This window comes from Dendropsophus ebraccatus, chromosome 9 (assembly GCF_027789765.1).
Source record: "Dendropsophus ebraccatus isolate aDenEbr1 chromosome 9, aDenEbr1.pat, whole genome shotgun sequence".
NCBI lineage: Eukaryota > Metazoa > Chordata > Amphibia > Anura > Hylidae > Dendropsophus > Dendropsophus ebraccatus.
Window position 1 is genome coordinate 33,145,900 of NC_091462.1, and position 16,448 is coordinate 33,162,347.

At 41.5% G+C, this 16,448-nt stretch overlaps 1 protein-coding gene across 8 annotated transcripts in view; it reads left to right on the top strand.

Annotated features, from left to right (window-relative positions):
* The window catches only part of DYNC1I2 (dynein cytoplasmic 1 intermediate chain 2), a 96,103-nt gene that overhangs the window by 66,403 nt on the left and 13,252 nt on the right, over positions 1-16,448 (top strand). For all 8 annotated transcript variants that reach the window (XM_069982903.1, XM_069982904.1, XM_069982906.1 and 5 more), the window contains 6 exons: positions 5,438-5,527; positions 6,954-7,116; positions 7,224-7,323; positions 11,051-11,176; positions 13,452-13,598; positions 15,243-15,356. In XM_069982903.1, the coding sequence (XP_069839004.1) occupies positions 5,438-5,527; positions 6,954-7,116; positions 7,224-7,323; positions 11,051-11,176; positions 13,452-13,598; positions 15,243-15,356 (740 nt within the window). The remainder of the gene's footprint in view (positions 1-5,437; positions 5,528-6,953; positions 7,117-7,223; positions 7,324-11,050; positions 11,177-13,451; positions 13,599-15,242; positions 15,357-16,448) is intronic.

The following is a 16,448-nucleotide window of genomic DNA, read 5'->3' on the forward strand; positions in this document are numbered from 1 at the left end:
ATTCTTTTATTCATCTATTCTTTGTTTTTTGCATTTTAACCCCTAGGCGACCCTGGGTGTACCTGTACGTCCTGGGCCGCCTAGGGATGTTCAAAGCGGAGCCGCGCGGCGGCCCTGCTCTGAACCACTGCGGTCCAGGGTGCTGCTCGTAGCTCGGGACCGCGGCTATTAGCGGGCACGGTCCGATAGCCGTTCCCGATTATTAAGTAATCGGAAGCAGCTGTCAAAGTTGCCAGCTACATCCGATTACTTACTGCAGCTGATCCCTGGTATCTAGTGGGGTGGATCGTTGTCCCGGAGGAGCGATCCACACATCGGGCCGGGGGCTGCGCCGTAATGGTGCTGATCCCGTCTCGGCACTCGATTGCTTCCGGCTTCTGCCGGAAGCAATCCAGTGCCTATCTCATGGATCTATGCTGTGTAACTCTACAGCATTGATCTCTATGAGAGATCAGTGTACTTATACTAGAAGTCCCCCAGGGGGAATAACCCTAACCCCAGGGGGGCTTCTAGTATAAGTGTAAAAGTAAAAAAAAAAAAAAGTATCATTATTAATAATTAAAAAAAAAAAACCCCCCTTTTCCCATGTTATAAATAAAAATAAAAAAATAAACATGTTTATCGCCGCGTGCGTAATCGCCCGAACTATTAATTTATCACATTCCATATCTCACAGGGAAAACGGCGCAAGCGCAAAAAATCCCAGAGTGACAAACTGTGCATTTTTGGTCGCATCAAATCCATAAAAATTGTAATAAAAAGCGATCAAAAAGTCGCATAAGCGCAATCAAAGTACCGATAGAAAGTAAAGATTATGGCGCAAAAAATGACACCTGACACAGCCCCATAGACCAAAGAATAAAAGCGCTATAAGCCTGGAAATGGAGCGATTTTAAGGAACATATATTTGTTAATAATGGTTTGAATTTTTTACAGGCCATCACATAATATAAGAGTTATAAATGTTACATATCGTTGTAATCGTAACAACTTGAGGAACATACATAAGGCTACGTTCACACAGAGCAAAAGGGGCGGATTACGCGAGGAAATATTTCCGCCTGAAATCAACTGACACTGAATTCCGAGCAGAATGTAAGCGGAATCCCTGCGTATTTCAGCGTGGAATACTCAAGAAATCCGCGCTGATTCCGCATGCATTCAGCGCTGAAATTCAGCAAGTATTCGGTGAGTAATAGAGGGAGGTGCCAACAACAATTTTGCAGACTTTTGAGACTAGACTATATGGTACCTGAATTTTCTAGAACAGATCACCTCAGAGCTGGCAGAGGAAAAGAAGCAGAGCTGAGCAGAGAGAAGCTGACCAGAAATGGCAAAACATTACCGCTTTGCAATTGATGGAGATGCACTAATTTCAGAGGTATGTATGTATGTATGTATGTATGTTTTTTTTGGGAAACTTTTGCTGTGGTCATATGCTGTGTGCATGCTGACATTGTCATTTCTTTCTTGTGGGCCCCTGGTATCACCTCCTTTGGGTTGTCTTGGGATTTCCCCACCCTTTTTCCCCCCATTTCCGCGCTGATTCAGCGCGTAATTTCCGCTTGTATTACGCACTGAATACGCGCGTATTCCACACTGAAACAGAAAATCAGAGCCCCATTGATTTGTATAGGCTTCCGCTAGCGGAAGAATGAACATGTTCATTCTTCTGGCGGAGAGCGGATTAGCCACGGAACGTTCAGCGAGGAAATTCCTCCGTGTGAACTACAGAGCAGGATTTCCATTCAACACAATGGAAATTAGCTCTGCAACTATTTGCTCTGTGTGAACGAGCCCTAACAAGTCAGTTTAACCCCAGGGCGAGCGGCGTAAAAACAAAAACCCTCCAAATAAAAGAAATGCGTTTTGTTTTGTTTTTCAACACCCATTGAATTTTTTCCTGGTTTTGCAGTGTACTTTATGAAAAAAATTCAGTCTGTCATTGCAAAGTACAATTAGTGGCGCAAAAAATAGGGGCTCATGTGGGTCTCTAGGTGGAAAAATGCAAGTGCTATGGCCTTTTAAGCACAAGGAGGAAAAAACGAAAATGCAAAAATTAAAAATTGGCTGGGTCCTCTAAGGGTTAATAACCCAGAATCTGTGACATGTCATATAATGTACATATATTTGAGTCAATGGGGTCCACTAGTCCACCCGTTTTAAACATGAACAGGAAGAGTGTAAAAAATGGAAAGATTTCCCCCTCCTACTCCTGTCCTCTAGACGTTAGCTAGTCACCTGAGAAAGAAAGCTAGATAGGGTCAGTGCTGCACACCTCTGCCTTAGAATGTGGAAGCCGGTGCTCAGTGGTAACTGGGTTCTTCAGCCATAAATCATGTATAGGAGAAAACCACGGCACTCGATATTGCAAGAATAAGTGAAAAGTTTATTTTTTAGCAAAATGATATACGGTATTTAAATACCGTATATCATTTTGCTAAAAAAATAAACTTTTCACTTATTCTTGCAATATCGAGTGCCGTGGTTTTCTCCTATACCTGAGAAAGAAAGACATAAAAAGTAAAAAAAACACAGAAATGCCTCATACGTATGTTAGTGTAAAAGGGGCTTTGGATCCTTATGGATTGGGTTCAGATAGATGCCCCAATAATGGTAAAATTGCTGGTGGAATATTTGTGCATCTAAAAAAAAAAAGTAACACTAAATTCATATACCAATGAAGAAATGACATTATATACCATTAACGATATGACAATGACTGAACTAAATCAAATCTTGAAACTTTATTTTTTCAGTCTTTAAAGAATCTTTGTGTTTTTAGAAAGCTCAATCCTTTGTATTATTTTCTTATTTGCAACATTCATGAGACCCATTGGCATCAATGGCCATCTGTCGATTTTAGAGCATGACGGCGCTCCTTGAGATTCATACAGGATGTGGCACAGAAGTCAGATCAGTGCAAAGGCTTCGTATACAGCGCCACTATTAACCATGGAATTGGCTTGGGGTGAGGCATAGACATATAATGTATATACCCCATCTCTTTTCCAGGAATAGGCAGAGATCACAGCACTTGAGGGGGGTATTTTGTAGCAGATGTAGTGTTACATGCTGCCTTATGTCAGATCCTGACCTTCTGCTCATGTAATCAAAGTGCAACCTTTATAGACCAAATCAGCAATTAACCTGAAAAAAAAAAAAAAAAAAAAACTATGGCAGAATCCATAGGAACCCCAACCATTACAGAATTCCTTGTTTTATTCACTTAAAGCGGTCTGCAGAAGAACTTTAAAGGAATTATTACAACCAACATTTATAATTCTCTATGTAAAATATCAGTTTACGCTGCTGACTTATTAAAGGGTTTCTTAATGTAAAAGAAGTTAAAAAAGATAAAAGAAGTTTAAATTAGGTTTATGGACATGTAGAGATCCATATGTTTGTGTGGTTGGAAAACGCAAAACAAATGGCAGCTCTACCCTGGCTGTTATGTGTATTGTTATAAAGCTGGTGTTATGGTAATTCTATAAAAGGTCTATCTACTGTATGCGGTCTTCTGATTGTTAGTGAGTCATGCTTTATTGAGTTATGTTGCCGCCTTTGCAACTACGCATCTTTCTTACTTAAAAATTGTTCTGTTTAACATGGAATACAATGCTAGAAAATCCTTTAAAAGTGGTTCACGAGAAGTATTTTTCTATATAAATATTCTCAGGGTGGGATGGAAATAATAAGTACTAACCTCGAGCACACTCTGATTCATCCAAACCCAAAAACTCAACATCCAAAGCTTACAGCCTGACACTTTCAAAAACTTGACGTGTTTTAGAGACATTTTGTAAAGAAGGTCCAGCAGCACCCAAGTTAGTGCAGTTGTCTTCAGATCTTTGTTCCATGTACAGGTATATCACAAATTTTGATTTGTGGAGCTCAGAGTGTTCAGACTGACTAATATCTGTGATTGAACAGGTATAAGTGTTCAGCTGAGCGCTGCTTCACCCCACCTCTGCATCGTAAGAGACAATACCTATTTTAATGATGAAGTTTAAGGCTATGTTCACACACAGTATTTTTGCTCAGTATTTTTATCATTGTTTTTTAACCAAAAGCAGGAGTGGATTGAAAACACAGAAAGGCTATGTTCACACACTTAAAATTTAGTGGATGGGCATCATTTGCCATTGTTTTAATACTGTGGCCGTTGTTTTGACATAACATCCTTTATTTGCCATTAAATAACGGCCATCCACAAAATTTTGACAGTGTGTGAACATAGCCTTTCTGTGTTTTCAATCCACTCCTGGTTTTGGTTGGAAAATACTGACCAAATAAACTGTGTGAACATAGCCTAATAATGCATTCTAAACCATTGTGTGGAATCTCCTTTTATTGGTGTCTTTCTTTAGAGGACTAGGTTTGTCCATGTATTAACCACATACAACTCTTCAATTTAAATAAACATGAATTGTTGAAAGTGAATTGACCACTTCGCTAATCAAAAACTTTTCTTTTATACTACCTGGTCAGCGCTGGCGTGTAGATCCCGATGGCGCAGTCTGTCATTCAAACCGCTGCCTGGTTTCCATCATCTTTGGTTTCTCAATCTGCAATTCGCCCTTTCTATGCACTGGAAGTGGGCCCAGCCCCCCCCCCCCCCCCCCCAGTGTACCGATATCCCCTCCGCTCAGTGATGCACCTCCATCAGAATCAAGTCTGATGGAGGTGGGGATAGGAGAGGAGAAATGATATCCGTTAAAAGTGTGTGTGGGGGGGGGCTTTGGTTGCACCTTCAGGACGCACAGCAGGTCGAATTGCCGATTGAGAAAGTGGTGAAGATGGCGGGCGGTGGTTTAAAAAAAATAAACCGTGCAGCTGGCATCTATGCACCGGCACCGACCAGGTAGTACGAATTCGCTTTAATTTCTCCAGTGGTGGCGCTGCAAATCACAACTGCTCACTGGAGGGGTTGTGTTTTTTACATTTTTATTAAACATGTTTCGTTATAATAATAATTAAAAAAAAAATTAAGAGTAAACTAAAAACAATCTCCATTTCCAGTTGCTTGTGTGTATCACTCCTGATAGTAGAAACAGTCACTGAGTTTCTAAGAAAAGAGCATTATAATGTGATCGATACCATCCCTGTGAAGGTGTCTTGTTCAGGAGGAAGAAGTGAAGATATGCACCATAGGCAATTATGGAGAAACGCTAACTAGATAGAGTGCCGAAAAAACTGTATATTCTCAGGATAAAAAGACAAACTTCTAAAAAAAGTGATTAAAAACAAACAAAAAAAACACAGCAACCCCCTTTTTTTCAACATGTGGGTTAAAATTGATATGTATGGATCCACATCTTTTGGCAACCTGCTTAAATTTCAGGATCTGTATGTGCTTTCTTTATTATTATTAGGAATATGTGTTGTGATCAATGGGAAAATCTTTAATGTCTATGGCTTTCTTTGTGGTGTGTAGGAGATGAGGAAGAGGAGGAAACTGTTACTGCAAAACCATCAGCCGCTCCTGATGAAGAAAAAGCTACAAAGAAAGAGGAAAAGGTTGAAGGTAATTTCTCTGATTGTTGTCATACATGTTTGGTCTTACAAGGCAGTTTTTGGATACCCTTAAAGGGGTTGTGCCATCTGCTGAGAATTCAGCTCGGCACCACTGCATCTACTCTTCCTGGTTTAGCGAGGACAGGACACAGCAGTGCTGAGCTGAATCAGCTCGTGATCACTGTCTCACACAGAACTTACACATTTCCCCAGGAATAATCCAAGCCCTAGACATATGTGTTCGCTCAATGAGAGAGGGAGTAAATCTGTACTTACCACTCCCTGAGGTCCCGACCACCCAAATGTCACAGCCCGGCCACTGCTTTGCTAAAAGCTGTGGTCGGAAACCTAGACAACCTCTGTAAACACTACAGCGAGAGATAAGGGACTAACTGAAGAAGAAAGCAATTTTCTAATTCGATGCATTTGCAAAATTACTTTCTTTTGCATTCCCTGTCAACTAACAAAAATAAAGATCATGGATATACCCCTTTAAATATCTGTTAAGAGAACTGTTCATTTTTTACATTTGCTCAATTAATATTGCTCCTTCCAACTACACAGAGCTATATAAGTATTTTACCCACTTCCGTGGGTAAGAATATTGTTTACTTTCTTATCCATCAACAAATCATAAGCTGATTCTAGATATCTGCAGTCAGACCTGGACATCCTGGTTTCATTTAAAGGGGTTATCCAGCTTTAGAAAAACATGGCCACTTTCTTCCAGAGACAGCACCACCCTTGTCTTGTTTGGGTGCAGATTTTGCAACTCTGTTCCATTGAAGTGAATGGAGCTTAATCGCAATGCATACCTGAACTGGAGACAAGAGTCGTGCTGTCTCTGGAAGAAAGTGGCCTTGTTTTTCTAATGTTGGATAACCCCTTTAAGGGCTTTTCCATGCAAAATGTATTGATTGATTTTAACCTAAACAAGGGTAAACAATATCAGATTGGTGGGGTGCTGACACCCAGGTCTCTGCTGGTCAGCTGTTCGCCACAGCCTTGGCACTAGCACACACAGTAAAACAGAGCAAACAGCTCCCTACATTGTGTAGTGGCTATTCTGTGCTATTGCAGCTTACCTGCCATTGAAGCAAATTAGAGCTGCAGTACCCCCAAAATAGTCACTGCACAATATATGTCTGCTTCTTGCACTGTTTCACTGTAAATGGTGGCTGAAGGACACCCCACCGATCTGAAACTGATGGCCTATCCCGTTTTGCCCTGTAAACTCCTTGAAGTCTATATGCAATAGACTCATTCAATATTAATCTGAATGGCACCAGCTTCTCCTGATTACTTTCATTGCCATTGATCATTATACCAAACACTGGTCAGCATGTATAAATCACAAGTGGTATTTCTATTATTGCACCTTGCAATTACTGTGATTCTTAAATTCAGATTTATAATCATATCCAATGATTCAACAGCCCCACCGCATGAGCTAACAGAAGAGGAGAAGCAGCAGATCGTTCACAGCGAAGAATTCATAAGTTTCTTTGACCACAGCACCAGGATTGTTGAGCGTGCCCTGTCTGAGCACGTCAACATTTTCTTTGATTACAGTGGCCGAGACTTGGAAGAGAAAGAAGGGTAATTATGGAAAACAGATTATATTTTCTCATCTCCTCGTGTACGATTTGTATAATGCAATTTTTCAATTTGAGCTAATCATTGTTGATGCTTTTACCATTTAACAGGGAAATACAAGCAGGCGCAAAGATATCTCTGAACAGACAGTTTTTCGATGAACGCTGGTCAAAGCATCGTGTGGTCAGCTGCTTGGACTGGTCTTCTCAGGTACCTAGAAGATGCCAATGCATTTATGTTCACGAAGAGGCTATCTGTGACTTTATACTGCTATAACAACACCATGGCATGTGCCATTTAGGGGCTATACCATGCTCCGAATCTGAGCTTGCTCCAAACACAGTGGTCTTTGGCCATTGAACCTGCCATTACTTTCATGCCCTCTGAACCACAAGTAGTTGGTTTGGTCTTCAGTGGGTTTTCCTGCTCCATCTGCCTTGATTGATAGAGCTCTCTCTGTTCAGCTATATAGAGAGACATCAGTCAAGGCCGTTGTGGTGGGGAGAAGCCAAAGGAGGCCCCAATGGCTTAGCTCAGGAAGCATGTCAATGTCAGTGGCCGGGATCAGAGAGAACACTTATCCCAGCTGTTTAACTGTTTAGATGCTACAGTCAGTGGTTTTGGCTTCTGGTGATCTTTGTTTCCTGTTTACTGTTACCAGGTACATTGCTATACATGTTATAGGGATGTGCTTGGTACTGTAGGTCAGTCTCATTTATCTAAATGGAGGGAAGCTGCAGTACCAGGCACAGCCACTATAAAACTGTGCCTGGGAAACAATAAAGGCAGCCACATCACTTGCTAAAATACTGTGGCGCTATGCGTAGAGGTGCTGGGAGTTGTACCGCTACCATCATAAAGTTAGTCCTCCATATCAAAGTCCCAGAAACCCTCTCTAATTTAGATGAGGCAGTAACGTTTTGCGCTTTTTCAATTATGGGAGTCCATCTTTGTATTGCAAAGTTATATTTATATTGCAAAGTTATATTTGTTTTATATTATTCAAAACAACCATGTGATCACACAATAAATGTCATGGCACAAGGGTTACTCAAAAATAGATACAATAATGAGGGCTACTGACATGTTAGAATATTGATATGTGCCACTAGCTTATAAAACCATGCAGTCACTGGTAATATTCTTGCACTATCCTATTCAGGAATTTGCTTTAGCAAAGGAAGCAAAATCACACCACAAACTTCAATGGCCACACATCAAGGTTTAGGTTTAAAGTGTAACTCTCCTTTTAAATGTCATTTTTCAGAAATCAATAAGTATCAGTAGTACAAGCGATTATGAGAAACTCTGTAATTGGTTTTATTAAGCAAAAGCTTTTCCTTCTGTACTTAAAAGGCTATTTTGCAGCCTCCCCCCTCCCCCCTCACTTCAGAAGGAGCAGCTTTTCTGTGTCCATTATGGTCTGTGGAGGGGGAGAGGGATGAGTAATCACAGAGAGGAGAAAAGGCAGCCCTGCACAGCACATCATCCTGCAATCTTATCTCACCAAGTTCACAGACGAGCACTGAGCTTTCTGACCTGTGAATCCAGCATTTTATGTGCCCAGTCAGTCTCCAAACTGTACAGCTGTTTGTCTCCTCTTCCTGCTCACTCATTCCCCTCGCCCCTCCCCTTGCTATGGGTTATAATGAACACGGCAAACTCATCTTTACTTTGCTCTTCTGTAATGTACATGACTTTGCCTAATAATGAACAGAAAAAAAGTAAGGGAGGGGGGGAGACTGCAAAACAGCCTTTTGAATACAGAAAGAGACTTTTTAGCCTAATAAGGCTGCATTCCCACGTTCCGTGATCCTGACTGATCACGGACGTGGAATGCATGTACCGGAGTCCCCCCTCGCCCAGACAGCATCTGTAATTAGATGCTGGGAGCGGGGGAGACTGTATTCATAGGCGCCGCGCTGTAGTAACAGCATCGCGCGGCTGATTCATTACAGCGCGGCGCTTATGAATACAGTCTCCCCCGCTCCCAGCATCTAATTACAGATGCTGTCCGGGCGAGGGGGGGCTCCGGTACATGCATTCCACGTCCGTGATCCGTCAGGATCACGGAATGTGGGAATGCAGCCTAACACCTATTAGAGAGTTTCTTAAAATTGCTTGGACTAATAATTTCTGACAAAGAATGTAGGGAAAAAGAGATCATACAAGAAGATGCAGTACAATGTCACTGATCCCATAGGTTTAAATATTTGTAGGATCTTTGAATAATAAATTTACAACCAATCTGCAGTTCCCACGTTTTTGCCACATAATGGTTTATCAGAAATTCCCCTTTCCCAGTTGCCCAATGGAGTTTTGCTATGCTGCATTAGATATAGTATAATGACATCATTGTAATTATAAGCCTGTGCACATAGAAACACTTTGTACTCTCCGTGCACTGCTGTCACCTATTAGGTAACGTCAAGTGAATGTGAAGCTTGTAGAACCGTTTTAAGGGTCAGTTATTGGGTCACGTATTCAATTTCATTCATATCAGATCATTGCTGTTATCTTTAGTCATGCTGATTGCTAAATGTTGTTACATCACAGTGCAGAGACTTCACATTTCTTGAATAATAATTTATGTGAGATTTTGTCATTTTTATAGACTGAGAACACAAGCTCTTAGGTCAGTGAAGATCCTAACTAAGTGGCCTCTTTAATTGACTGGATGCTTCTGCATCTTGTGCTGGTACCAAAGTTATAGTTGACTTTGCCGCTTGACACAATTTTTCCTTAAAGTCAATTTTTCAGTTGTATTTTACATTACAAACCTCTGACACTGTTAGATAGCTGTTAGGTTAAGGAGACAGATGGTACTCTTCATCTGTCTGTGCTTCCAGAACATAGAAAATTATTTTAATATCCCATGCAAAGAGGCTTTCCCAAACTCTCTGGTTTTCTTAAAGTTGTAACACCTATTTACCCCTCCTTCCATACTTGACTCTGCTTGGGATTCAGCTTTCAGCTGAAGCCGACTGTCAATCAAGCTGGGACAGGGATAAGAGGGAGAGCAAGGAGGGCATTACAGCCTTGTTGACACTTTGCACTGGAGAATGAAACCATTTTTTTTTTTTGGTATGGAAGCACAGATAGATATATATGAAAGGTACCATGTGTCTCCATGTAACAGTGTCAGCAGATTTAAACTTGAATTGTAACTGACAGATTTCCTTTAAGACGGGAGCAGACTATAGTGCAATGTAGTTAATAGCCACCCAAAAATCGCCGCACAAAAGTGGCTTTTTCATAATGTTTTTATCTGCTCCTCAAACCTGCTTTTACATTGTGCACCTCCAGTAATTTTTGACTGTGCATGGGCGTGCATGCCAGCGTGACGTTACTTGGAATAGTTTTATATGACATAGGATTCCCTGCAAGATGTGCAACTGAGATATTTCCCACCTCGGCCATTTATAGTATATACCCAAGATATGCTTTTAATGTCTGATAGGTGCAGGTAAGATGGGGAAAAGTGTGTTTGGAGAATGGCAGGCTGAGGGAGATAAGAGGAAAGGAAGAAACTGCCTTAATCAGACCCTTATGCTAGGGCTCAGGATTGCTATGTCATACTTCAAGGATTGTCTGCATCACAGTCAGTGAACCCATTAGTGACCACAACCTTACAATTGCAACAAATCCATCTCAGATCAGATTTCTTGCAACTGTTGGGTTGCGATCACAGGCATTTCTGGGTTGCAGCCCGACCCCATTCACTTACATTACCTGTAACGTACTACAACATGCTGGTCTTTGGCCATGTAATCTGTGCTGTGGCCAAAGTCACTGTGAATTCCTAGCCTTGTGTATATCCTGTCCATTTGGGATAAATACCCTTTACAAACACTTACCTGCAGCAGAAATTAATATTTTTGGTCATTTACATGCAGAGAAGTATTAATATCACTTTATGTAATGTTTTCTCTGACAGTACCCAGAGTTGCTCGTTGCATCATACAACAACAATGAGGACGCTCCACATGAACCAGATGGTGTGGCTCTTGTTTGGAACATGAAATATAAGAAGACAACCCCGGAGTATGTGTTTCACTGCCAGGTATGGAAGCAGACATTTTATGCTAATCATTTGGACTCGTGCTCCCCTGTGCCCCAGATACTGGTTAACATAATGATTTCATTGCCCCTATGTAAACCACATGTATTTGCAAACATATGTTGATTGAGCTCTTCATCAGTTCAGAGGGGGGGGGGGGGAATTTCTCCTGGACCTGCTGACATCATTCACGTGGTTTAGGGATGCCAAAAACCTGCATGCTACATCCCCTCTGATTTATATTAATTCAAGCTTTCCCGACCCCAAAGAAAAAAAAAACTAGCTGCTTTCTCATGCCAGACAATACGTTTTGGGCTATTAAATTAGAAGAACGTGGCCCGAGGAGATGGAAACAGACTTGTTTAAGTGGAAACACATGCTCCGAATGTGATCGAAATTTTAAGTCAAGAGAATAGCTTAAATGTGTTTGCCAACAAGTGATCGGCTTCTATTTTCTGGATGTCAAAATTTGCTGAGTTTATTGTGATGGATTAAATGTAGCGTGTAATCCGGAGCTGTCAGATTACTGTCAGAGCACAGTGGAGATGACTGACAAATGTTAATTTTGCTGAAACCGATATGAGACAACCCTTATCCGTGTTTTGTGACAGTTTTTTTTGTTTCTTTGTACCTCTTTGAAAACTTTCAATAGGATTACTCAATAAGAGACATGTAAAGTATACACCTCCAGTTATAAAAAAAACTTTCCGTAAATCACTAGTCCAAGTCTAGAGAAGAAACTTTGTAATATAGTTTACAGAAAAATGCTTTTTTTCTCCTCTTATCAGACTCCTCTCCTCCTCCTGCACTTATAAAAATCCATATAAAGGAGAGGGAAGAAACTGAATTTTAGCTTCACTGAGAGATCAGGTTATGGCTGATTATAGCATGTGTACTTATCATACCAAAGGAACAGTGTAGGTCATATAATGCTAGACACCCCACAAATAGAGAAATGGTGAATCCTTTATTGTACACAAATATACATAGAACAAATAAGTAAGACCCTAACCTAGTTAAAAACATTTAAAATAACCCCACACTTGAGGAACCCATACAATACAAGGGTCCCTGCAGCCTGCTAGAGCCTAATCAATATAAGGTAAAACACCCCAGAGAGTGCATGCATCTCAACATAAACCCATAAAAGTGCATGATAGAAAAAAACTTGTGAAAACAACTTGTGAAAACAATACACCAAAAGAAAGAATAATGATAACAAATACTGATCAGAAGCTGGCTAGGTATAAGTGGAGTGTCCCCAGGCTGTGAGCAACTTTGAGCTAATTTGGGTTTATCATAGTTAGGCATCCTTTGAAAAAGGTCACTTTAAATTGGTGCACCAAGGGCGAGGGAGGGAGTGGGTAGAGGAAGAATGGGTTACAGATTAAGTAGTGAGCTTCTTCTGTTGCTTGAAGCCTTGATTTACCTTTGAGAAACAGTGAGGATCATCTTTAGTAGGCAGACTGGCTTACAGAGTGCAGGTAAACAGCTCAGGCTTTCTTTGTTCACAGCACTAGCTAAGCCCCACCCCATTTCCTCTGTTCTCTCCTGATCTAGCTCTTACCAGAGAACAGCAAATTGCAGGGAAGGCAGACACCTAGGGGGATTTCCGAAGACCGGCGTACAAGTACACCAGTCTTATATTAGGCCCCGCCTATTTTCCCAGCAGGATACACTAACAGGCGCACGGCTCTTAGTGAATCCGGTTGGCCGGGCGCCCGAAAGTGCGCTTGGCATACGAAATCTACACCTGCTTTCAGCAGGTGTAGATTTTTGTCATGATTTACACCTGCGAGCAGGAGTAAATCAGGATAAATGAGGTGCGGGAGGAGGCCACGCCTCCTCTCCGCCTTATCACGCCCCCGCAAGCTCCGCCAGCCCGCCCATCGGGCAAGCAGGGCATACAGGAGGCGTACGCCAGGGAGAAGGGGCGAATCTGCACCTTCTCCCTGGGGTACGCTTTGTACATCCCCCCCTAGTGTCCAAGATTTTAGATCAGTTATTTTGGAAAGGGAGTCATTTTTGCTAAGTAAAGTGATGTACAAAGATGTCAGAAATCATCAGATGGAGGGAAGTTGTTTGAAAATATAATGCCCATTTAATAGCCCAAAAGTAGTCAACTAGTGGCCAATAGTTTATCTCCTGTTCATAAAAAATGTTTTTAGCTGCTTTTCCGAAACCTAACGGCTCCATTGATAACACAGAGACTATGCTTTAGGATCATTGTACTGCATATAAATGAATATTGTTGATATCTGTATGTTTTTTGTTCCAGTCTGCGGTTATGTCAGCTGCTTTTGCAAAGTTTCACCCGAACCTGGTAGTTGGTGGGACGTATTCAGGCCAAATTGTCTTATGGGACAATCGGAGTAACAAGAGGACCCCAGTCCAGAGGACTCCGCTATCGGCTGCTGCTCACACGGTAAGGGGTGCACCCATCCTCCAGAAGACTACTTTTATTTGAGAAAGATTTAACTTCACATTAATTCTAAAAATAAAAATACGTTCATGGTAAATGTGACCTTACTGGCAGAACAGTATGCTGACGTACACCATGGTTTACGCACATCACACCATTGAGTTTATTTGATTTTCAGTCTACACAAACGAATACTATATCCTTAAAGGGACCACCAGGTTTGAGTATGTTAAACTTCTAATATTGCCTAGTAGTGCATGTTACCGGTGCTGAGTGTTACTTTTAGTATGTTCATATGCTACGTTGTTGCTTGGGAAATTTATTCAATATGCAATTTAGCTGTTTGGTGTATTGGGGCATTACTTTATCCCCAGGTGCAACGCTGTACACACACCTGACCATTAATGCTGAGCTGCTCCTCAGCTGTAACATTAAGGTTGATGTGAAATCCTGTATTTAGTGACACTTTCGGCACCATGGACCTACCATGTGTCTGTGTCGCTTCCCTTTGACTTCTAGGTTACATCAGAGCTGAGGAGCGGCTAAGTATTGGAAGGGAGGTGTCCGGTGCGGACAAAGCAGTGTAACTAGGGATAACAGAAATGCTAATTTACATCTTATTAAATAAAAAATAATTTTCCTGGAGAATGGAGCAGAAGATGAACATACTAAAGGTATATGTTCACTACACAGTAACATGCTTTATTTAGCAATACCTGAGGCTTAACACGCTCAAACTTGGTGCTAGACGCCTTTTAAGGATATACTTTTTTTGTGGGACAGCCCAACTCAGGCAGTCATGCTTTTAAAGGGGTATTCTGGGCAACGGTTGTTTTTTACAATATGGCCAGGTATGGGCTGTTCTAACATAATAAAGTACACTTAACTCCCTGGCTCCTTCATCGCTGCCACAATCTTGCCGTTATTCAGCCACTACGCCACGGCATGTTGCAGACCCCCACTCATTTAGTGGCTGCAGTGGGAGTCCTGCCTTAGTCATTCATTGGCTGGCTGGGCAGCCTGCAATGTCACAGCTGAACAGACAATGGAGCATCAGGATTGCGGTGCCAGGTACCTGGGGCCAGGTTTACTTTATTATGTTAAAACGACCCATGCCTGGCCATATTGTAAGAAACACACCTTGCCTGGAATACCTTGCTTTGGTCGTCCGGGCAGCCCATAGGATATAGCAGCAGTCTGCTGCCGCTGCTCCTATTCTGCGGAGCGACGGCAACAGATCGTTCCTGTATGAGTCGTTTGTCTTTCAACAATGTTGAAAGACAAACGACTGCAACAATCAGCCGACATCGCTCATGTCGGCGGATCGTTGCCTTCTATTACACGGAACGATTATGGGCCGTAACGGCCGATAATCGTTCCGTGTAATAGGGCCTTTAGGGTACGTTTAAATGTGAAGATAACCTAACCCGGGGATGGGACTTAATATGACAACCCAATTTGACTCCCATATGGGTTATTGTTCTGCTACTATAGATAGGAGTAATTATGAAACGTGCAAAGGACACAATGACGTTTCACCTAAGTCAAGTTGGTTGAGGGTAAACCCAGATATACAGTATATAAATGTACAATAAGTTGGTAACTCGTTGAATGTATAATATGTTAAACTTATTATTTGTCTTTCAGCACCCTGTGTACTGTGTTAATGTGGTTGGCACACAGAATGCCCATAACTTGATCAGTATATCAACAGATGGCAAGATCTGTTCATGGAGCCTTGATATGCTTTCTCAGCCACAAGTAAGTCAACCTTTAAAACTTGTATATTTGATAAGAATAGTAAATTTTTTCCATCTTTACTTCTATGGGACGTTCTCATTATTCACCTTAGATCCAGCAGGGGATCCTATGAAGTCCCTATGCCTCAATAGGCCAAATGGGCAGGGGTCATCTTTAGAAGACAACCCCTTTAGGCAGCTTCCTTATGGCTCCAACACATTCTCCTGCTAAACCATGTTTTGTGGTGTTATTTTGCATGTAACATCTGCAACCAATGCTGAACGTTCCTCTACTAGATAATGGTCAGGCCTCAAGGGATCAGCTTAAAAGAAAAATATTTATATCCCAAAGCTGATTGAGCGGCCCCATGTTGTTGCTGTCTTCTATGAGCTCATCGTGATCTCACTGGGATGACTACAATGCTAGTTGTGGGGGTTGTGACATGGAAACTGATTACAATAAATGGGGAGGGGGGAGGTTACATAGTTTAGAGCAGGAATATGGCCCAGTTTACCACTGGATGTATTTATATTCCTTTAGTGGTAAACTGGTTGATTAACTACGGGGAAATAACCCAGGCATTGCCATAACTACTTCATCCTAGAATGATCTATCAGGAGCCACAGAGTATACAGAATATTAGTATACCCTCTTGTATAGAGAACGATCAGGCTGTTTCTGGAAATACTAGGAAATAACTAGTATTGTATCTCCCAGCATTCCCATTTTTTGGTGAATTGTCACATGAACAAGACCATGAAAGAATGAGGCCAGTGTGGCTATGCATAAAAATATGGCAGGGGAGCAGAGCTTTAGGGGTACTATAGAGATAAATAAAATTATCTGGTGGCAGAGAGTGTAGAGATAATTTAAACATTATAAATGAACTGTTGAAAATCTCAAGCAGGAAGCGGTAGATTCTTTCCAGTTTTATACAGCGCTCCCTGCTGCCATCTTTGTTCATATTAGGAACTGTCCCAAGTAGGCACAGTCTCCCCCCCCAAATTAAAACCTCTCCTCCTCTGGACAGTTCATGACACAGGCAGAGGTGACATCTGGTATCCCTCTATTTCTGATTTGGTGTTTTTACTTTGGGATGTCCCCTATAATAAA